Here is a 24,543-nt window from a genome sequence, read left to right on the forward strand (position 1 = left end):
GGACTTACTTCTGAGTAGACCTGGCTTGGGCTCTCAGCTGGGAGGCTTGCTCTGGAGCCTGCCGCCGTGCGGCCCGCCCTTGCAGCCCCTTTCCCCGCGCAAGAGCCAGGGCGCGCAAGAGCAGGAGGCGGTCTCGAGACAGCCGGCAGGAGGAGGGAGGCTGGTGCAGGCTGCGGTGGCTGCCACGAAGCGCCGCCCTCTGCGTTCCTCCGTCCTCCTCCGCCTCCTCCTCCCTCCAGCCCCCGCAGCCGCCTCTGGCAGCGCGGCGGAAGTCTTGCAAAAGCGGCTGCAGGGAGAGGGAGGCGGAGGGCGGCTGGCTGCCGAGTGGCGCTTGCAGCCTGAGCCCGCGGCGGCATGGCAGACGGAGCCCGTTCCCTGCTGGGCGGCAGCCGCAGCTCCAGCCCGCTTGCCAGCCCCCTGTTGGGGAGAGGCGGCAAGAGCCACTCGCTGCCCACCCAGCCGTCCCCGTCGCAGCGAACGCCGCCCGCGTCGCCCTCCCCGCAGCAGGCGGCGGCGGCCACTCGCGGGAGCGCCCCCGGGCACGGCTTCAAGAGGGTGACCCTCACCAAGCCCACCTTCTGCCACTACTGCACCGACTTCATCTGGGGGCTGGCGGGATACCTGTGCGAAGGTGAGAGCGCCCCGGGGTGGGGGTGAGGAGGGGGAGGCGGCCCCACTCTTCTTGCAGCCCCTAGTGGGGCAGGCAGGAGGAGGAGGAGGGGCATTTTGTTCCTCCTCATGTAGTTTAGAGGAGTGGTCGCCTCCCCGCCCTTGTACCCTGCAAGGCTCTTGTGTCTCAGTTGCCTACTGGCAGACAGAAATCCAACAGGTAAAGATTTCTCCATCACTTCACTCTACTCTACTGGGGACTCGCACGCAATTCCCTATGGCAGTGGTTCCCAAAGTTTTTCTACTGGTGGCTCGCTTGGCCTGTTGGGGACACACACAAGGTTCCCAAACTTTTGGGGCTGGTGGCTCCCTTGCCCTACAGGGCCACGGGCTGCGGCTCCCCATCAGGGCTGCTATCCTGTACATTAGCCATTTTCAACCACTGTGGCACAGTGGTGTGCTGCAAATGGCCCACAGGTGTACTGTGGGAATTTGGGGGAGGGTCATTTATTAGGAGGGCTGTTGGGGGGTGGGAGCCCCCCACCAGCAGCACGGTGTGCCTTGTCAATTGTCAAAAAACTGATGGTGTGCCGTGACCGTTTTAGTATGTTGTCAGTGGGCCGTAAAATGGAAAAGGTTGAAAATCGCTGCTAAAGATTGTATAGGGTGGTGGATTTTTTGAAAGGATTCTGATGCTCCCTTGGCTGGTTTCTTTGGCTCCCCAGTGAGCCACAGCTCACTGTTTGGGTTCCAGTTTGAGAACCATTGCCTTATGGATTAGATGTAACAGGTTTCCTTTGTGTTTGGATTGCCTGCATTTTCTTCATGGTGATGGTTGGATGGGTGGCTACTTTGTGTTAGGCAGAAATTCAGCAGGGCAAGCATTTCCTATTGCTGCCTCAGTACTGGGAAAAAACTTTCCTGGTTGCCATAGCAAATGCAAGGGATAGGATTTCCAAAATGGGGCTCCTATGTCTTAACGGTTGTAAGGCTTTCCCTATCAGTTCATTAGGATGCTATGAAAACTTCCCATGTTGTAATAGATGCAGATACCAGGGGTATATCTTTGTAGGGTTGCCAGTGCCAGTGCTGATACAGGAGTTTTTTCCCTACTGACAAGGCTCAAGTGTGTTAACAGTTACCTGTCTAAAAGGCTGATGTTTGTCAGATGAAGTTCTTCCCTCCCTTCATTTCTGTGCTGGGAAGAACTTCCCGCCTTCCAGTAACAGATGTAGAGGGCTTTTTCTTGTGAGAGTGTCAGTACTGTATTTGGCTTTTCTGATGAGCTGCCTGTCAAGTAGAAACTTGGAGGTGAAGCTTTTCTCATTGCTTCAGCTGGCAGGGAAAGCCTTGATCTGAAATATATTGGGGGGGGTATCCGTTAGGTTAGGCAGCTGATAAAGTTATAAAGTCATGCCAGAGAAACAGCTACCTTACCATGTGAGCTCTTAAGCCATTTCTGCCCAACTTTGCATATATGCAACAGGAACCAAATGCATACACCTGTGTGCAGGGCAGAAATGGGGTCTAAATCAGCACCTGGAAATGACTAGTCTATTGGGACCTGTGTGTGTATTAATGTGCCACCCACATCAATTTTGAGAATTAGTAGGCTGCCAAGCTGAAGAAGGGTTTATCTCCTTTCTTTCTAATTGCTGGCAGGAGCACAGCTTTTAAAAATTAAGTCTTCTAACTCCATCAGCCCAGGGCAAGTAACAAGTCTTTCCAAGGAAACAGATTTTGTTAGACTTGATGATTCAAGATGGCCACCCATAGATAGGTGTGGATAGGCAGGTTGTAAGCTGGCAAACTCTTTACAGTTGTCTCTTGATGGCTTTGTCCCCTCTGAGCAGCTGCCCTTGGGATGCTACCAGTAGAGGGAAATGCTTGCAGAGGCGGTGTGTGTATTTGTTCCAAAGCTCTTGTGTTCATTTGGTGTAGTTGTATGTTTTTGTGGCTCTCTGGACTGGCAGGTGCCCAAACCAGGCAAAGTGAACAAATTTTTTCTTAGAACTCCCATATTAATAGGTTGTGATTCATATAAGACATCATCATTCACCTCTACTACAGTGTTTTTTACAGTGATGTTATCTCATGTCTATTTCCTTGAGCAATGACTTCCCTGTTAAAAATGATACATAGGAGGCCTTTTCCTTCACTCTCAGATGTTGTTAGGTCACTGATGCAAAGATATCACTGTGTCTCTTTCCCTGAAGGAGAAGCAAGAGAGGCAACCTGTCAGTGCAAGGGGTATGAATGTCGTCTTTTGGGGGCACTTCTGGGAAAACCCATTATCCTCAAGTAGAGGGCATGCTCTTCTCTCTGAATTGTGGTGATCTACAGGTGTGTCTGAAAAATTCTTCTTCATGTTCATGCCAAGAAGACTTCAAAATTTTAGCCAAGTGGTGTAAGAGACCTGGATCCTTTGTACCTTAAGAGTTGTGGAGGTGGCTAGTTGAACGAGAATAACACTAAGGCACTGTCAGTTCTTAGGAAGAAAACATTAACTGTGTGAGCTGTAACTGTGTGAAGGTTCTAAGGTTTAAAAACGAGTTGGGGTGACTCTACTTACCACTCTTGTGATGCTTCTTTTGCTTGCCTTTAACTTCTACCAGAAAACCAGATTTTATAGTTGAAATAAACAATGAGTCATTTGAGGATTAATTTGAATAAAGAACCTTCTTCTCCTGTATGTGGAAACTGGACTGTTTTCATTGTGGCACTAATTTAATCCTCTCTGAAACATACTTTTTTTCAGAAACATGGTTTCTGCATCCTTATTGGTAGAAACTTCAAGTCATGCTTCTTTTATCCAGCTGTTTGTGCATACATTAGACTCATTCACCAGCTGTGCACCTGTTTGCCACCAGGTGTGTATTGGGAGTGGGACTTCCCCAGTTTAATTGGTACAGTATTATCCTATACCAGTTCCCTGCAGTATGGGGAACATGGTAGAACCAGGGGAGGGATCGACTTCAAGGTCTGCTTCTCTCACCCTCTCCGTTAGAATCCTGGTGGCAAATGAATAATTCTGTTATGGGCACACTGAACCTATTTCTAAAGTGTGTTGCTGTGCAGTAGTACTATGTCCATAGTGCTGTTTCCTTTCTTACTAATTTATGTTGTCCTTGGAGGAAGCAGCTCTCCTTGTTTGTTCTTTGTTCATACATACAAATGTCTGAGCATCTTAGCACTTCACATTGATCTGTTGCAACTTGCTAAGATGCCGGCATTTTAAGATGACTTTGAGCAGGAAGGCTATGTACAGAAGGACAACATAGACTGTTTAAAGATGTGAAGTACTGGCACAATGATTAAGCATTGCTCATATCCATGCTACGTCAAAACTCCAGAGGGCGTGAGCCAGGTATAGAACCAGGGGCAATGACTAATGGATGTAGTTGAGAAATAACACAGTATGTATGGGCGTGCCCAAAGAGGAGGAGTTAATTTGATCCTCTCACTTCTGAAAAAGTTTAAGCAACGACCCACAAGAGTGCCTGTTGCTTCTGTTTAAGTTTCTTGCACTCATTCTCTCAGTTTCATGTGAACTCATTTAAACCCTGAAAAAGCAGGAGATTAAATTGTTTGATAAAAATGCTGTATCATAAATAATGGAGGAATATTAAGTCATTCCTGCATTACTTATGGCAGTGGTATTCAAACTGGGGTGCCGTGACGCCCCAGCCTGTGGGTCCTGGCCTCTGCCCCCTTAAGGGGCGGGGGCAGCCAGGAGACAGGGGGAAGGCAGCTGCGTGATCTGCAGGATCACGCTGCTCAGGGGGGCTCCAGGGGCTTGGGTGCACTTGCCCAAGCCTCCTGCAGCCTCCCGGGGGTGTGGGGAGCCCTGTGCAACCTTTGGCAGGGCTCCCCAGGTCAGGAAAAGTGAAAGCGGAGCGATTGCGCCCCGCTCTGCAAAACCGGAAGCGGAGCGCAATCGCTCTGCTTTCCCTTCTGTTGGGGCTGCAGGGACTGGGGTGAACTCGCCAGTCCCTACAGCAGCTGTCCCTGTGTGCGGGGAGCCCTTTTGCGGAGGCAGAGCAGATGGCTCCACTCTCCCTTTCCCTAACCTGGGGCACCCTGCAGGCGCTTGTGCAAGACACCCCGCACACAGGGATGGCTGCTGCAGGGACTGGTGAGTGCACCCCAGTCCCTGCAGCCCCCTGAATGACGCAATCCTGGGGATCGCATTGCTGCCTCCCCCCTGCCCCTGCAAAGACTTACTGCGGGTTTCAAACTCCCGGAGAGTTTGAAAACCGCAGACTTATGAGATAGCATTTTTATCAACAATTTAATCAGGAAAAGGAGTTACATTATTGCTTGCATTTAAGCAAAGCTGTAATTTACACATTTTGAAAATGATTGGTTAGGTCTCAATTTGTACTTTTCTCCTGATTTTCTACTCTGTTCTTTAGCTGGTAACCCTTTGAAATATTGCCCTATGCAAAGAGCTCTTCTTTATAACGATCAGTTCCTTATACTGTAGTACAGGGGTGCTCAATAGGTGGATCGCGATCTCCTTGTAGATTGCGAGGCAAAATGAGTAGATCGCGGAGTGCCGACCCCCCCCCCTTCAGGTGCCTCTGGGAGGAAACGCCGGGAGTAAGGCCCATTGTACTCAATGGGGCTTACTCCCAGGTAAGTGTGGCTAGGATTGCAGCCTCACAGCCTAATCCTAGGCATGTCTACTCAGGAGTAAGTCCTGTTATACTCAGTGGGGCTCAAGGTACACCAACATACATTGTACACATAAATGTTATATGTTATGATGGCGCAAACATTGTAAAAAAAACTCTGGTAGATCTCCGGGCCTTGCTGGGTTTCAAAGTAGCTCTCGGGCCAAAAAAGTGTGAGCACCCCTGCTGTAGTATGTCACAGTTGGTAAGCCCTGTTAAGTATCTCCCCTCTTTCACATTTTGTTTTATTTTAACCAACCTCTCATCCCTCTCTCTGTGACTTTGCTACTGTTTTCCTGCCACTGCTCCTTGATATATAGGGTACTTTGAACAATCCCTTGGCTTGGGGGTGAAACCAACTTAGAATTTTAGTTCTGTGTGGTTATGCTCTGTGTATTTTTTACAATGGCAGTACAATATTTGAGGTGAGCCTTTTGCAGTTAAATACTGATTGGACTGTATGTTTGAGAGATCTAGCTTCAAGTTTGAGTTCTTTTATTTAGCTCTGTAAAATGGTTGACTCAAGGCAAATTAAAATAAAGTTTGAAGCAAACATTTTCTTTTAGAGTACACTAAAAAATTCAGAAACAGTTGTTCATACATAGGAATGTCAAATGTAAGTTAGTTTAATGCAGCCATTTTCAACCAATGTGCCATGGTGCATTGGTGTGCTGTGAATGGTCCTCAGGTGTGTCGCAGGAATTTGGGAGAGGGTAAAAGTAGGGCCATTGGGGGATATGAGCCCCTATTGGCAGCGCAGTGTGCCTTGTTAATTGACAAAAAATGGATGGTGTGCCTTGCCCGTTGCCGTAAGATGAAAAAGGTTGAAAGTCACTGGTCTAATGGTTTAAATATTAATTTTAGTCCTTTTATAGGACTTGGAACACTTGTGAGTCAGAAATAGTTGCTGCTGAAGTTCTTGGACATATAAGAATACAAAGAGCTTCACCTCCTTTGGTTAAACACGTTATTCTCTGCCATCACCAGGTTCACATCACCCCTTTTCTTTAGTCTGCAGTGTCTCCTTATTATGCCTGGTTAGATGTAATATTTCCCAATCTCCTGTCTTTGCCTAGGAGATTTGGATCATGCTTCAGTCTTACATGCATCGACCTCTTTCCTGTGCAAGTTCAACCCCTGCTCCCCATTGTTCACCCCATGGTTTGCTTTAATTATGGTGTAGTATTCACTGCTGAAACAGAGACGCCTGCGTTGGCTCGGTCATGTCATGAGAATGGATGATGGCCGGATCCCAAAGGATCTCTATGGAGAACTCGTGCAAGGAAAGTGCCCTACAGGTAGACCACAGCTGCGATACAAGGACATCTGCAAGAGGGATCTGAAGGCCTTAGGGATGGACCTCAACAAGTGGGAAACCCTGGCCTCTGAGCGGCCCGCTTGGAGGCAGGCTGTGCAGCATGGCCTTTCCCAGTTTGAAGAGACACTTTGCCAACAGTCTGAGGCTAAGAGGCAAAGAAGGAAGGCCCATAGTCAGGGAGACAGACCAGGGACAGACTGCACTTGCTCCCGGTGTGGAAGGGATTGTCACTCCCGGATTGGCCTTTTCAGCCACACTAGACGCTGTTCCAGAACCACCATTCAGAGCGTGATACCATAGTCTTTCGAGACTGAAGGTTGCCAATACTATTTAAGGTCTACATCTGTACTAATTAGATTCCCTTGTAATCAGGGTCTGCAGACTCCTTTGGAAAACTTTCAAGTGCTGGTTAAGAGGGGAACTCTGGCTATGACTGTTGCAGGCATGAGGGCACACCATGGTTAAGATAAAATAAATTGTGGTGGGCAGAGGGGAGAACTTGAGGAAGGAACATATGGGCCTCCAGTGGTCTCTCAAACTCCTAAGCATATGTTGAGACATCCTTCTGTCCCTGTCATTCAGTTGATCAGATTCAAGCTTCTGCTCTTCTAAAGCTCTCTTCGTGCCTTGTCTGTTGCCTTCTCTCTCTCATGTACCCATCCTCATTCTCTCTATTTGGCACAATCTGCCATTTTGACAACATCTTTTCATTTCCATGGCTTTGCCTTCTGCCATGCTCTGTACCTAGATCTTGTGTATCTTAAGTTGAAGAGTAAAATTACTTTTTCAGGAGTTTTCTTTTAAAATGTCCTCCTAGCCTTGTTTTGGTTACCTGTGCTTCTATGGTCATTAGACCCTGCCACAGCATTTCTCATCTCTCTTTTTAAAATCCATATCAGACCTTGCTCCTGTGTTCCTCTGAGCCTTGTGCATTGAGAGACTGTGTCACGTCTATGTCTTGTACAATGTACAAGTATGTTATCAGGAAAGCAATGTTTTGAATTTTGCTTGTGATTTTGCGGTCAATGTGGCATAGCTTTCAACTACTATATATGTGCTTGGCAAAAAAAAAAAACCAAAAATTTATATAATGGTGGTGGTGACTTCGTCCATCCTTTCACTCAAAAAGTGTGTGCCCTGGAGTAAGACTGGAGTGTAAATCTGCATTTTCCTCAGTCAGTCTCAGTTCCTACATGCTGGAGCTCACACTGGAGACTTGCTGGAGCCAGCGCTGGCCCGACGCAACTGCTCACAGCATGTGGACATTTGTTCTACCTCTCATGTGAGCTGTGGGACAAGGGCTTCCTCCACTGCTTGCAGTTTCATGTCTGTGATGCTGCTGCAGCATTGAAGGAAAGGCTGGCCTTGCTTTGTGGACCGTTTATAGGCCTTGAGCTATTGCAAGACCTTCATTCATTCAGATAAGTTTCATCTCTAATATATTCATTAAAGTAAATTTATTCAAATTTGAAATGTTTGTTCTTTTTCCCCCCGGCTCCCTGACATAGTGTCTGAGAGATGATGTGACCCTCCTGCCAAAAAGTTTGGACACCGCTGCACTAGGGGTTCTGGAACAGAATCCCAGTGGATAACGAGACATGATAACTTTCTAGTCTGGCTAACTAATTTTTCTGAAACATGCACTCAGTGTTAGTAGTATGAATATTAGATTCAAAATAGCTGTGTTCACTTTCATTTTTCTAAGAACGGTTATACATATAACTTTCTTTCTTTTGTTGAGTAGTCACACCTCAACTGAGAAGTCAGTGTTGGAAAGATTTTCTAAATGTCTGCATCCCTGTTATAAATTAAAGACATATATTCTAGTCATTTTTTGTTGAATTTTAGCTTTGAATTTTTTTAAAGTGAACTAGATAGAATCAATATAAGAATGATAGTTTGGTTCTGCCTCTTTGACTGTTTATGTTCCCATCTTGAGATGTTCTCAGCTGCTGATGAGAATGGAAGGAGAAAGCAGATCTAATATTGGAAACAATTATTTAGCCATCGATTGCCCACCAGCTGCTGTGCTGGCCAGCATTTCTCCTTTCCCCTCTGCTTTGTCTCTGTCGTGGCCCAATTCTGTCCAACATCGCAGGGCCAATGGAGCTGCAATGCAGCCCAGAGGTAAGGGAACAAACATTCTCTTGCCTTGGGGAGGCTTTCATGACTGTCCCACCACCACAGGAAGCAGTGCATGTCCTATTGGCATTGCTGCACTGAAAAGCTGGATAGGATTGGACCTTCAGCCTCCTCGCCATGCTGTCGTTATGATGCTAAGAAGTGCTTTCCTGCCAAATCCTCTAGCTTCCCTTTGGAACTGGAAGATGGAAGGAGACCAAAAGTGCCAGTTTTGGGGGGGGGGTGCAGACTGTCATTTAGGTGTTTGCCTGGAAGCCCTTGACACTTATCCTTGGAATGTAGATGAGTGGGTGAGCTTACATTTTCTGAAACATCTTATGTGCTTTCTTTCTGCTAGTGGTGCAAACATGGAAAATTGCACACATGTAGATATAGAACACATGTCTTACCCGGGAAAAAGGTGCAAAGAAAATTTAAAAAATCAACTCTGAACATGTGCAGTTTAACTTTTCTTGTCGTGCTTGTAAATGTTTAAAGTGGGTGCTCTTCTTCTTAGCAGGGGGAGAGTAACTAGCCCACCTCACCCCAGCAGCATCTTTTCTAGTGGCTGTCTGCTGGTGTTCTTTTGCATCTTTTTAGATTGTGAGCCCTTTTGGGTCAGGGAGCCATTACTTATTTGATTTTTTTCTCTGTAAACCGCTTTGTGAACTTTAGTTGAAAATCGGTATATAAATACTGTTAATAATAATATTAGTGAGTGAGAACAAAGTAAAATGTGAATTTTGTTTGAAGGATGCTTGTTCTGTCCCAGAAGCAACTCCAGATGTACCTTTCTCATTCATACCCACCAGATCTGTAGATGTAGAACAATGTATTCAGTTCTGGAAATTAGCTTCTTAGAAGCAGTTATAGCCTTGATTTGAAAGGGAGAAAGGTTGCTATAGCAAGAGGAGTAGAATTCATCATCTGAAAGCAGAAGGGGAAAATGCAAGCCTCACCTTTTACAATGTCTAAATTGGAAGTATTTCTTTAAAAAATTTTGTCTCCCGTTTCTCTCTTGCAAAAGAGACCCACGGTGGCTAACAACCAAAGAAAAACAGAATGCAATAAATAATACATGCAATCTGAAACACAAAGCATAGCAATAAAAGCAGAAACCAGTCATAAATCACTATTGAGAACACAGATATCCAAAACAAAAGAACTTAAGTTCCCACTGGAAATTCAGCAAGGAGGGTTCAGATCTTAATTCAACAGGGAGAGAGTTCTTGTGCTGCTAATAATTGTGTTGCTACCATGGAGAAGGCTCTCCCCTTTGTTGCCAGCAGCTGAGCCTCAGATGCTGATGGTAGGAACCCCTCTCAGATGACCTGAGAGGGAGGGCTATTGCATATGGAAGGAGTCTTGAGGAAAAAGACTTGATGGTAATAGTCTTGACTTGACTTAATAGTCAAGTCAAGTCAACCTTTATTAGGCATAAAGTAACCTTAATAATAACCTCTGTGAAGTTACATATTTATATTCTTGGACTTCTTAACCCATTTCTGTCCCGCCCACAGGTGTATACATTTGATCCCTGATGCGGATATGCAATATTAAATGGCAGAACTCCAAATCAGGTCCACACAGCTTATAGCTCTCTGGCTCAGCCTGGCTGGAGTGAAATGTAGCCCCCAACCACTCAGGGATTGATACCTCATGATATTTATTTTAAAACATTCTACTCTGCATCTTCGCCCACACTTTATGGAAGCTTAACATGGTTTGCAATAGCTAAGTAATACAGTGAAAAAGCATAAACAAAGTGCACACTAACAAAATAAGAAACAGCAACCAACAAAAAACCAGAGCTAGGAAAATATTAACTGAAAGTACAGGCAAACAAAAAAAAATTTACAGAAGGCCAATGGAGAGGGAGCAGTTCTCAACTCTATGTGGACAGAGTTCCAGAAGCACCACAATGGAGAAGGCCCTGTTGTAGAGCACTTCTGGCCAACTCTCAAAAGATGACAGGGCTTGCAACAAGGTCACTTGAGATGAATAGTGAGATGGAGAAAAGCTTTATTTCAAACTACAGTTGGTCCTCTATATCCAAAGGTTGGCACCTGCAGATTTGATATAAAGCAGATGCTGAGCCTGTGTCTCACAGGACCTCCTGGGTGTGCCTTCTGGTCATGTCCAGGAGGTTTTGTGAGGCCCATCAATGGAAATTGGTATCTGCGAGGAGCCTGGAATGGATTCACTGAGGGCCCTTTTGTTCATAGGACTGGAAAGAGGTGATACCAAGCTTTCCTCGCCAGTGGCTCAGTTCAGCTTCTGAATACTGTACTCCTGAGAAAGACTTGTTTAGTGAGGCACCATAACTCAGAAAGAGCACTGGCTTTGCATGTGGAAGGTCCAGTTCCTGATTTTTAGCAGATTTAGGAAAGATGCTTGCTTGGTGCTCTGTAGGGCCATTGCTCTCCAGTAATACTGGCTTTCTCTAGTTAGACAGAGTAACTGTTTTCCTGAACAATTTTGCTTGTAGAAAGTTTCCCATCAGCTGTTTGTCATCTTATTGAACACTTCTCAACAAGTAATTATATATAATGTTCAAGAATGTTTGCTTTTAACTTCAGTCTCAGTTTATTAAAATCTTTGGATTGATTCTGTGGCTTTTTTTCTGCTGATCTGGATTTGGGCAACTGTTATCTTTACTGTGTGTACCATTCCTCTGCTTACATTCATTCAATCAACTCGCTAGTGGAGCTTACTCCAGCCAACAGAAGATTCCAGCCCACAGATGCAGCCTCTCTGTTGCTCCATATTGGTATGTGTATTGTTGTTGCTGTTATTATTGTTATTGTTATTATTATTATTATTATTATTGTTATTATTATTATTAATATTATTATTATTATTATTATTATTATTATTAACAGTATTTATATACCGCTTTTCAACTAAAAGTTCAGAAAGCGGTTTACAAAGAAAAATCAAATAACTAAATGGCTCTCTGTCCCAAAAGGGCTCACAATCTAAAAAGATGCAAAAGAACACCAGCAGACAGCCACTAGAACAGACAGTGCTGGGGGGAGGTGGACCAGTTACTCTCCGCCTGCTAAAAAGAGGAGCACCACTTGAAAAAGTGCCTCTTACCCAGTTAGCAGGGGTAACTCATGGACTTGTTATCTTTCACTATGTTTCCCTCCCCCCCAATACAGCAGTGCTCCACTTACATTAGTCGTGAACCTTATTTTGTGCAATGCGTCTGATGTTTTTCAGTCTTTAAAACTCAGCTTATTCAGGGCAAGATTCCGAGTAGGAGGGCACATTGCTATTTGTGACAGAAGAGTTTATATTGAGTGGGTATTAATCTCTGGATCTTGGATATATAATGGGCTAGTCAGGCCTATTTGGGAGTAAATCCTATTAAATTCAGACGGACTTCAGAGAAACCTTACATAAGATCAGACTGTAGATCCATTTACCAGATGAATATGCTGTATGTAGATTACACAGTATCTTAGATAAATCTGGTTAATGTAGCCTTTTAAATGTCCACACAAATTATCCATTTACAAAGTATCCCTATATGGCTGCTTGGAGGAGATTCTTACCACCAGTTCATAACACGCTTGGGCTGTGACCTTTATTTTCAGTGGATACAAAACTGTTCTTCCATAGTTATTTTTGGTTTTAAATGAGTTTTAAATGAGTTTGTTTGAAACCAGAACAGATTGCCCCCTTTCATTAAGCAGCCTTGAAATTTCACTTTCTTTGCTACAGTGCACGGTAGCTATAATTTTCATGTGCAGCTTGCAAAGAACTATACTCTCAAAAGTACTAAAAGTGATTTTTTAAAAAGCCTTTATTTTCTAACTTCTCTCATATGAATATTTGTACAGTACAGTGTTGTTAGAGAATATATTGCAGATCTGACTGTCTTTTGTCTTCTTGGGGAAACTAATATACACTTGGCATGTTGGGGGAAGAACGTCATGTGCTGTATCTAAATTTTGGTTCTGCAAGCATCTGATGGCCAAGACACAGATCAAAAGGAGGCTTGCAGTTTTGTGAGCTTTTCACAATGCATAGTTGACTGTGGCATGTCTGTGAACTGAGTACTGGTATATCTTACAGCCGCTGGTATATGCAACACAGTTTTATCCACTTGGTTGCAAAGCATTTCTTTTCTAGTAGGAGTAGGTAAATGCAACTACTGTACCAAAAAATGGGCAGCTTTCTTTCCGCGCTTACTCACCTGCTGCTGCTTGATCCTGTAGGTGGAAAAGACGTACTCCACCTCTGAGTGCCAGGTGGAGCAACCTCTTCCTGTTTCAGGCAATTGGATATAGGACCCCTTCATTCCTCAAAAGAAGGAAGGTTGAGGGCCCAGCCCTGTCCGACTTCCCAGCTCTGATGCAGTCCTGCCAACAGGTTGTGTACTGTATCCTGTGGCGGGTGGGACAGTCATAGAGTTCTTATCAAAGTAAGGGAACATTTGTTCTCTAACCTTGGGGCTGCATTATGGCTGTGTCAGTGCTGGGAAGTTGGATTGGATTGGATGATCTGAGTGATTGGCCCTGAGTGATCTTGGTGGATCAGCAAGCTAACGTGTAATATAATGATATGCTTCAAGCACAAGTTCAAAAGAGAACTTAAAAGCACCTTTACAGTGTTGTGAGCCTCATCTTGATGTCAGTTCACCTTGGCCTGATGCTGTTTGACAAGGCTAGCTAAATACTGTACATTGTTTCTTACCATACTGAACATTGTTTCTGTTTCACATGCTTCATGGGCTTCTCCAGCGATAATGGAGCTGCTATTTGCATTTTGTGTATACACTGTTTTTAGTGTTATAGGTTATCCACCCAGCCTTTCTCATCAAGGTGGCCCAAGGCAGTTTGCAATATCTGCTGTAAGAGCAAACTTGACACTTTGTATGGCGCTCTGAGTATATAAAGCACTTCATTTTTATTATCTTGATATTGTCCTTAGAAAAACCCTATAAGATGGGTTATCTAACAAAATTTGTTTTAGATTGTTCAGAGTTTGAATCCCCTACCTCCATCATTTGGTTCCCATATCCCCAAGGGTTATGAATATCCCCAGTTAAGAATCTAGATAGTGAGAAAATAACCAAATTTAAAAAGATGTTAAAGGTGGAGGAAGCACTATGATTGAGAGAGGAAAAAATTGGGGAAACAATGTCAATCTGAACATTGCAAAATTCCAAGATAGTGGTTGTCAAACTTTGGGTGAGGATCCACCAGTGGGTCATGAAACAATTTTTGGTGGGTTGTGAAATTGACAAGCTGATAGCTGCAGGGAAAATGTATTGAGCCCTGTGGAAACCGAAATGGAGCAGTATGTGTGCATTTACTCATGAGTAGGCAAGTGTACCCCACTTTACTTTGAAGGGTTGGCTGAGTGAAATGCAATGCCACCAGATTGGTCCCAATCCGATAAATTTGGAGCTCAACAAGTGTTCCAGAAGGCACCTCCCCCCCACCGTAGTAAAAAGGATAATGGAGACTTTGTTGGTAAAGTGAAACTTTTAAGTTTTGTAAAGCTAAGTGGGTCCCGACAGAGTGTCATTTTAAAAAGTGGGTCCAGATGCTAAAATGTTCGGGAATTACTTTAAAATAATTCCACCATCTCAGAAATGATGAGCTCCTTAAAAATGAATGTAGAAGACTACAGGGCTGGTGTCCAAACCATACCCAAATATTTCACTTTTTATTTCTCCTCTCATTTACTTTTTTTAAACCCACATGTCGAAAGTTCTACAGAGACAGGGAGGGAAGGAAGGAAAGTGGAGGAGGTCCCTTGCTCACCTTCCCTCTTGTATTCAGGCTGTTCCCACTTGTTTTATTATAAGATAAATGTTGTTGTGGCAATCCTTTGCCCCCCACTCTTTCCTCTTGCCTTTATTATGTCATGCTCATGGAAAGAGTTTCTGGGGTAAGTGTAGAAAGAGCATGACAAATGAGCAAAGATAATTGCATGTTTATTACAGATTTGTTTATTATCAATCAGTTAAAGATAGTTTGGTAGTTGTTACTAATTATGATGTTGCAATCTTCCAATAATACATCTTTGAATACTAGATTGTAGTATTTAGTACTGTTGTTCTCTCTCTCTCTCTCTCTCTCTCTCTCTCTCTTTTAAATAAAGGCGTGGAGGAACTTTTTTACAATATAAAAAATCCACTTTTGCTCATCTCCTAAACTGGAGTAACTGAGCAAGGGTAATATTTGCAAAATTAGTTTTGGACAGTATAGCTTGATATATACAGATTTTAACCCCAAAATCAATGATATAAAGCAGGGGTGGGCAAACTTTAAACTTTAGGGCTCCTGGATCTTTAACAATTGTATAGAAGAGGAAATTTCACCAGGTGCAGCTTGTCATCTCATAGAAGACAAGTTTCACCTGCTGAAAGTCCCTCTCCTGCACAATTGTTAAAGGTTCAGGATCCATAAAGTTGAAAGTTTGCCCACCCCTGAAAGCTATGCAGTTAAATATACAGTTTATAAAGTTATATACACAGTTATGAAGTTAACTATACAGTAGTCCCTTGGTATCCATGGGGGATCTATTTCCAGAGCTGCCATATAAACCGACATGCAGATACTGGGGTTCGCATTAAAAGCACTTTTAAAAGTTTTAAACAAGTTTTTAAAAAAGTGTATCTTTTGCACCGCACATCATGTAGGCTGTAGGGCAATCTCTGGTGCTCCCAGAAGGCATTTTCAGGCCCTGCTGAGGCCTGTGACCCCCCCCCCCTTATCCCTGGTTCACCTCAGAACAAATTGTGGAAGTGTTTCCCGGACACTTTTGCTATGCATTCTGGGGCAAGCCAGGGCCAAGAGAGCAGGTCGTGGGCCTCAGTGCAACCCAGAAATGGCTTCTGGGAGTGCCAGAGACTGCCCTGTAGCCTGTGTGGTTTGTGGCGCTAAGGTAAGGAACACATTTAAAAGTGCCTGATGTATCCCAGAAGTGGCTTCCAGGAGCAACAGAGACTGTCCCCCCGCCGCCTGTAGAAGCCAGGGACTACTGCAATGTGAACAGTATGACAAGGAGCAGAAACACTTTAAGTTTTAACTTAACCTTTATGTTTTCCAGTTTCTTTGACTATATTTCAGCAAACTCAATCTATTGTCATATTAACAATAAACTTAACATCATATTAATTAATAAACTTAATCAGTAGGATCCACTCTTTGCAAATTAATAATAATAATAATAATAATAATAATAATAATAATAATAATAATAATAATAAAACTTTATTTTTATCCCGCCCTTCTCCCTAACGGGACCCAGGGCGGCTAACAACATATTAAAAAAAAACAGATTTTAAAAACATTAATACATAGCAGATAAAAACATTTAAAAACACATTACAGGGCCATAAAAGCAGTAGTCAGATTAAAAGACAGCATAAAAGAGCAAGTCACCGAGGAATCAAGCCTGTAAAAAACTAAAAAATGTATAAAAATGTTAAAAAGGCCAGAAATCAGAAGGCTTGTTTAAACAACAGTGTTTTCAGGCCTCGCCGAAAACTCTCAAGAGAGGGAGCCATTCTCAAGTCAAGGGGAAGGGAGTCAAATTAATATGACTATTGGCAGAGAAACATAATCAGGATCACTTCAAACAATGACGAAATAACAACTGTGTGATGCTTCAGTTTAAAAGCTACAAACTATAAAGACTTATGCTTCTGTATCTGATCTCTTCAAGGTTATCTGTGTTCAGCTGCAGTGTGCCAAGGAGGACACTGGAGAGAAACAGGAGTAATTAGGCTTCAAGCCAAGAGTAGCACATAATTAAAAAGAGGGCAAGTCTCATAGAGCCCATTCAAAATGGCTGCTTGAATTTTCATCCTCAGAAAAATGCCATTTCCTTCTTTAAAATTGTTTTTGCTAATTAACACATGATTAAAGCTGAAATCCTAAGAGTGCCTACAAAGTTTGACATTTATGTCATTTTTTATTTACTTTTCATTAAAAAAATCAAAGTGGTTTACGTGAATAATTAAGAAAGCAACCAGCCATAAAGCACAATTAAGAACGATATATAAAAGAAGCAGCAGTAAAAACCAGCGTGAGTAATAAAAACATTAAAATAGAAAAGCCTTGCAGTATAAACAAGTTTTTAGCTACTTATAAGCCACAGGCAAGGAGAGCTGTGCACACCTCTTTGGGAAGGGCTTCCATTACTTAGGGGTCACTGCTGAAAATGCCCTGTCTCTGGTACCTGCCAGATGGTGGGCCAAAGAGCAGGGCCTTGGAAACAGGGCTAGAACGAATCCTTGCTCTCAGATGGATTCTAAGAGCCAAAACTAGCATTTTAATGGGTCCAGAGACAAATTGGTAACCAGTGTAGTTAGTGCAAAGTAAGTGTTGCATATCCATACATGGGCAGCATTCTGCACTAGTTGAAGCTCCTGAACTATTTTTCAAAGGCAGCTCCGTATATTTACCATTTCCCAGTAGTGTATTCTGGATGTAATCAGTGTAAGGATAACAGGGGCCAAGTTCAATTTTTCCAGGTATGGCCACAGTTGGTAAACCAGTCAGAGCTGGTAAAAGGCACTCATGATGGTTGCTTCCACCTACGCATTAATCACAGTATTAGGACTGCTCACAAGCTGTGCAGTTTTGTGGGGACTGTAGCCCACTTCTAAAAAAAGACAGAATTCCTTCACTCTTAGAGCATCAATATTTCCCACCCATAGCATCGCCATCTCATCCAGATTCAACTTAAGTTCGTTTGCCCTCTAGATCTTCCTCCAAGCGCTGGTTTGGGGTTTCCACTGCCTCCCTAGATTAGATAACTGGAATGAGAGGTACTGCTGAGTGTCATTTGCAGACTGATGACATTTTAGCCTAGGGTTGAAATGAAAACCTAGGGTTTTCATACAGGTATTGAAAAGCATAAGGACTTGGATGGGACCCTTCTGTACCCCAGATGCCAAAGACCTGTATCACCCTGTGGAACCATCCCTCCAGGAAGGAGTGATGCTACTGCAAAATAGTTTCATTCTCTCCCCCCCCCAGCTGTTAACCCAAGAGCCTACTTAGAAGGTTTTCATAGTCAATGGCATCAAAAGTCATTGAGAAAGCTGAGAGAACCAACAGGGTTGCACTCCTGTTTCTCTTCCAGTACAGATCATCCACTAGAGCAGTGTTTCTCAGATTTAGGGTTGGGACCCACTAGGTGGGTCGTGAGTCAATTTCAGGTGGGTCACCATTCATTTCAATATTTTATTGAAATGAATATCTAATATTTTTTCTAATATCTAATTTATCTAATATTTTTCATATTAGACCTGATGCTACCATGGTATGTGACTGCATTGGGGGAAATGTGACAGACCTGTACTTTTAACAAGCTACTATGCATATTCTTTTAACAATGGTAGTAAATGGAACTTACTCCTGGGTAGGTGTGGGTGGGATTGCAGCCTAGGATTGTTAAAAATTTTCCTGCTTGATGATATCGCTTCCAGTCATGACATCACTTCCGGTGGGTCCTGACAGATTCTTATTCTAAAAAGTGGGTCCCGGTGCTAAATGTGCAAGAAACACTGCACTAGAGTGACTAATAATTATTAGTCTCATCCAAAATGACTTGGAGATGAGTTGCTTCCATCTGCTCCAGAGCCTTGCCCAGAAATGGTAAATTAGAGACAGGTTGGTAACTATTCAGATTTTCCTGATCTAGGGAGGAGTTTTTCAAGAGGGTTCGAACCACAGAAATAGCACCCTCAGTAAGGGAGGTGTTCATTAACTCTGACCAGTGGCGTCGCTAGGGGGTGTGGACCACACCAGGTGACATGCAGTGGGGAGGCTGAGGCACTAAAATCACAGTGGTTAGGAGTAACCCCATCATATTATATACCGTTGGATGTGGAATTTCGAGCAGAATGCATTGCAAAAAATCAGAGTGAAATATCTCCTTTCTATCAAAAGTTATGACCAAAAACCTGGAGAACAAAAAATGCATGGATCCTTATGGAAAGTGAGCATGTTTTTCCCTATGGAAAGTATTGCATGTTTACTTGTGAGTAGGCAAACGTGCCTTAGTCCGTTGGAAAGGGCAGACTGAGAGGAATCCAACGACACCAGAATGGTCCTGATCCAATGAATGCAGCCCCCCAAAACACCTGAGAAGGAAGTCCCTTCCTCCAAGCAGCTGAATGTATTGAGTCCTATGGAAAGCAAAACTAAGCCTCATGGCCACGTTTACTCACAAGTAAGTAAATGTGCCTTGGCTGGTGTGAAAGATCAGGTGAAGGAGAGTGGAAGGCTACCTGAATGGTTCTGATCTGATGGAGCTCAACAAATGCTCCAGAAGGCAGCCTCCCCCCCCCCCCCACTTAAAAGGATCAAAACAGAGGCTTCAGCTAATAAGGTGAACCTTTTTGAGACTTGCAAAGCCAGGTGGATCCTGACAGTGATCTGGTTTAAACAGAAGTTCTTAAATTGAACTGGGTACTGGGTAGGGCTGAAAACCTTACTGATTTTGGAAGGGGGGTGTTATTGCAGACAGGCTGCAGAGGAAATTCACTTGGTGGAACAGGGCTGGCTTCTGCTTATTTAATTATTTGTTTTACTTTAATTATTTATACTGATTTATTTTAATTTGCCTGATGTCACTTCGACCATGACATCACTTCTGGTGGGTCTTGGACAGATTGTCATTCTAAAAAGTGGGTCCCAGTGCTAAAAGTTTGAGAACTGCTGCAATAAGCTGTTAGTAAGTTGACACCTGGGGTGTGTGACACCACTAGTGACCAAAATAACTAAAATCATAATTGGGAAGAATAATACCATCATGTTATGTATCAATCAATGCGTAATTTTATGCAGAATGTGTTCTATCTTTGTTCTATCAAAAGGTACAGCCAAAAAACCAGTGGGGGCAGAGTGACGGTTCATCACCATGCCCACCACCTGGGGTGTAGCCCTGCCCACTACATGGGGGGGGTGACGCGCTGACTTCCTGCACTGGGTGACGCCACTGCCTCTGACATCTACACATGGAAATATTTAACTTTGCCAGTGTTAATACCACTTAGAAAAAATGTCTAACCTGATGAGAAATAGGCTCAGACTACTGAATGTGATCTTAAGCTTTTAGCTACGTTAGGTATCCATAAAAATGACAAGGTTGGAACACCGACACTGATGTAGCATAATGACTTAAGTGTGAATAATTCATTGAATGACCTTAGGCGCACCGGTCTGTTAAACTTACCACCTCTTATTTGCGAGATTGGGACAATAATGGCTTATGCCAGTGGTCTTCATTTTTTGCACCACAGCCTAAATCAGGGGTGTCGAACATAAGGCCCGGGGGTGGCCTGCGGAAGTTTTTTATCCGGCCCTCAGGCTCTCAGCTGCTGAGCAGTGCTGAGGTGTTACTGCTAAAAGGGCAGCCCCCAAGAAAATTTGGCTGTTTCGTATCTTGAAATATGATCAAGATTTGTGTGTTTTCTGTTCTGTCATTTGTAGTTAATGAATTCCTAAGTGAGAAAAAGTGCTTATTTTTGGTTATGACCTGTTTAATGACATCACTTCCTGCCTAACGACATCACTTCTGGCCCTCAGCAGGCATCATGAATGCCATTTGGCCCTCGGTATGAAACAAGTTTGACACCCCTGGCCTAAATAAAGACTGGTGACCCACTGCAGATCCTGGTCTCCTTCCAGGACCCAATCTGCCCAACCCCCCCCCCATGTTTCCCCCACCTCTTGTTTCCTCACAACAACCATGTGAGGTAGCCCAGGATAGTACAGAACAGGGCAGCCTTAGGTACTGTGGGGCAAGACAGTGAGAAGGGTCTGTGCAGTATTATATCAATAACTCAGTTTTGATAAGTCAGTACCATTATTGGTTTGGATCCAAACCCTTTCTTGCACAGACTTTGAAAGGTTTCTGTGACCCCCAAATGAGTCTTTGCAACCCCATCGGCATCATGACATACAGGTTGAAGAATACTGGCCTATGCCATTCAGGGCTGTTGAAAGAAACACAATGTATATGAAACAGCCTGAACCATTAAATTGGATATACAAGTACTAGTTTTTTTTAGTAGTAATGTTATCCTCACTGCCATTTATATATCCACATTACAGTGCTTTGTCAGCTGGGGTAAAGGTTCCTGGATTGAAATTGAAGAAAGCAGAAATTTGAACTGTGTTCTTGTGATTTATAATCCATCTTTTTTTTTAAAGGCCCATTAACGTATATACTTTATTTTCCACAGTTTGCAATTTTATGTCTCATGAGAAGTGCCTGAAGTATGTGAAAATTCCATGTTCATGTGTTGCTCCAAGTCTTGTAAGGGTAAGTGTCCTATGGTTTGTTTCCTTTTTTTTTTTAAAGAAAACCTTAAATGAACACCTCTTATGCTTAACCTTGAATCTCCTTTTCATTACCTTTTTTGGCTATCTTCTTATTGAAAACAGAATGGTGTAAAAAGGTGCTTTACATGCCACAGAATATTAATCTTGAAGAAAACTAGAAATGCATCTAATGAGATTTGTTCCTAATCTTGGGTCTCTGTAGGTCTTTTGCTAAAATGTTAAATAAGTCAAAAATCACTTTGAAGAAGGGATTGTGAAATGCCTGGCAAAATGCATAATGCCCCCCACTTTTGGAATCCTTATACCATTAAAATGCAAGTTAACTGAACTGCAGTAGACTAGGACAACATGCTGTGTGGCAGCATATGATCAATATTATGCAAGCATGCTAAGCAACTAGGATAAAAGACGTGTATCTTGCAAGAGTGCGGACTTATCATTATTATTCAGTATTTCAGCCTTGCCTGAAATGTATTCCTATTTTCTAGTATGTATTAAAAAAAAAAACCAGTAATGGATGATGTAATATACTGGGGCTAATAGTGATATCAGAAGCCTTAATTACTGTTCCTGTGAATATGAGCAAAAGGAAGCTGAAGTCCGGGAGACTGGAGTACAAATGGAATTGATTACATCTTGTGACTATTTACCTTGGTGAGATGTTAATGAATATTTGCAGTAGAAACTATTGGTGATCTGGCGAAACACAATATTTAGAATTCAAGCCCAAAACCTGGAGACACCATTTAGTGTACGTTACCTTCTCTTTAGTTTCGTGTACATGTCTGGGTCCGTCAGTCGTGTAGCTGGAAGGGGGTACCACTGAGTACTGCAGGCGCTGCAGTGTCCTGTGGAAGTGGCTCCTCCCACTTGCCGTGGTTTGGCAAGCAACTGCATGTTGCCATTGCTGCCTGAAATGTCTCCAACAGCAAGTGGACCACTTACATGGCATGTTGTGGCACCTGCAGTACTTTAGTGTTTTGTGCCCTCTATGCTATGCTACTGGTCCCTGTCAGGCAAGTATTCTGAGCTAGGCATCCAAGACCAAGGGTTCAAGTGAAATCAATGTGCCTGAATTGAGCTAAGATTAAAAGTAGACCTTCAAATGCAGAGGTAAAAGAGGAGGTGTCAGAGTGCACGGAACCAGCTTAGGTGGGCTGTGTGTGGGGGAATGTCAGCCTTTTGCTCAGTAAAGTGCCCTTCTTCTCCACAGAGTTTGATTTGCATGTTTTGGTGGTGTTCTTTGTTGCTGGTCCACTCTTGTTATAGTATATGGTAGTGGTTCTCGAACTGACGACTGGGGAACCGGAAGCAGGCCATTCCCCCTTAAGAGGCGGGGCAAAGCACTGATGGTGGCAACAGCATCACAGTGTTCTTGGTGCTGCTGTGACCAAAGGGTTTCATAACATACCTAGGGGGTAGCCCTGGCCATTTGGAGAGTGTGGGTGGCTCTCAATTTGCTCTGTGGGCCTCCCTGCTGCTCAGAAAGGGTCCTTTATCTGATCATGACCCTCTTCTGTCACCATCCCTGCAAATACTTACAGGGTTCCCAACTTCCCTGTAGAAGTTTGGGAACCAATGGTATATGGGTTTTATGTTACTTTTTTGTGGCTCATAGTTTCAGGTCATTCTAAAGTTTGTTCTGTCTTATTTTCTCTTAATGCAAATTTTTCAAAATTGGAATGCATGGAGAGGTATCTGTTTTTCAGTAGAAAGGTTATGTTACCAGATTTAGGAAGAATTACAGGATTGAGAGTACCCTTAAGTTCTGTTACACTATATATTTAAGATACCCTTGCTGTATTTGTTCCTGATGTGAACTTGAACTAATATTGTAAGAACTTTCAAGGTCTGCCAATCTCTGTATGCCCTCTTATTCAGAAACCTTTGTATTTCCCCTTTAACATTTCAAATCTGTTTCATAATTATAATTTGACTGGGATGTTCTGTCCACTTCTACTGCTGGGATGTTATGTCTACTTCTATGGCTGTATGTAACAACAAGTTTTTGTTGTTTTTCCTTTTTGCAGAAGGCAAATTTGATATTTCCATAGCTTGAGCTGGATTTTAGAAATCTGACACTTTGCAACCCCATGAACATAGTTTGTGGTTAGTCAAGCTAGCAGAGAAATGGGAAAGTACTTTTCTCAGGAAAGCATCTTGTTTTCTCAGGAAAGTAGTTTTCTCAGGGAAGCATTATGATATTTGAAGATTAGACTTTTTGTTTTCCCATAATAAAAAGGAATTGGCATCCATGTTTGAAGATACAGTAGTTTACTTTTGGAGGTGCAACAATGGTGTGATAATCTCTGCTCTTATCTGTGGAGGTGTATCTCTCCTTGTCTAATGGACAGGATAGATTCTAGAAATATGCCACGAGATGAAAATATGCATTGGCAATTCTGATCCCTTTGCCCCTCCGGGCCAGGATGGCAGAATGCCACCCCCTACATCTGTCTTCTAAGGGATGTAGTAGGCCGCATACGATTTCTCCAGCCCTCCAAATGGGGAGGAAGATGGGGGGGGGCTAGGAAGGCCCCCCCTGGCCCCCCCAGGTATGCAGTGAAAATATGTGTACTAACTGAACAGAGGCACCTATTAAAGTGATGTTCCTCTTGTATTTAGTGGCAGGGGAGCAACTATCTTTACCCAAGCATTATATCGTTTCTAGTTGCGGTTTGCTGTTTCTTCTGCATCTTTTTTAGACTGTCAGCTCTTTTGGGATAGGGGGCTATGTATTTTGCTGTCTAAACCACTTTGTGAACTTTTGTTGGAAAGCCACACACTTGTATCTTCCTGCCACCCTTTTGTACTAAAAACATAAACTGCTGTTTTTCAGTTTTAATGTGATCTCTGTAATATCGATTGAAAGTCATGTCCCACCCCGATTTTATTTATTTGTTCATCACTCTGCTTGTTTCTGTTGTTGTCTGAACAGGTTGAGGTCGGGGGGAAGAAAATCCCTTTGCAGTTTGTATTCCTTTGTGGTTTGATTTTTTTTTTTTTTGCAGTAGCCAGTAAAATAACCTATTTGTTGTTGGAATTTTCCTTCTGTTGGTGCTGTGCAGAATGCTTTTGGTTTCAGTGCTTCATCACTGAGAACAACTTTGCTTTCAGGCTTGCAAAAGCAGTCCCTTTTCTGTAAATGGGGTCTCCAACATTAGACAGTGTAATGAAATGTTCAACTGCTGCTACTAATTATGGACCATCGGATGGGTTTAATACTCTGCTGTGCAACTGCAACCGCATTTGGGATATCTGTTTTTGTGTGTTGGCTCCATGAATCAAATATTCAGCTTGGCGCTTAGCTTAAAAGCATAACACAAAGCTTAATGGTAGTTTATTCTATGTATGGCAAGCTTTTATTTTAGTTCCCAACCTCTTCTTCCTGATTATACAAAGTAGCTATTTATGGAAAGCTCATACAAAGAGTGTTACAGATTTTTTCCTGCTGGATTCTCAGAATATCCCAATTTTGTAAGACCTGAAATGCATT

At 43.1% G+C, this 24,543-nt stretch overlaps 1 protein-coding gene across 1 annotated transcript in view; it reads left to right on the forward strand.

The window, feature by feature from the left end:
- Positions 1-354: 354 nt before the first annotated feature.
- The window catches only part of DGKQ (diacylglycerol kinase theta), an 84,236-nt gene continuing 60,047 nt past the window's right edge, over positions 355-24,543 (forward strand). The window contains exons 1-2 of the mRNA XM_066616635.1: positions 355-631; positions 20,948-21,027. Coding sequence (XP_066472732.1) covers positions 355-631; positions 20,948-21,027 — 357 coding nt within the window. The remainder of the gene's footprint in view (positions 632-20,947; positions 21,028-24,543) is intronic.

This window comes from Tiliqua scincoides, chromosome 2 (assembly GCF_035046505.1).
Source record: "Tiliqua scincoides isolate rTilSci1 chromosome 2, rTilSci1.hap2, whole genome shotgun sequence".
Classification (NCBI taxonomy): domain Eukaryota; kingdom Metazoa; phylum Chordata; class Lepidosauria; order Squamata; family Scincidae; genus Tiliqua; species Tiliqua scincoides.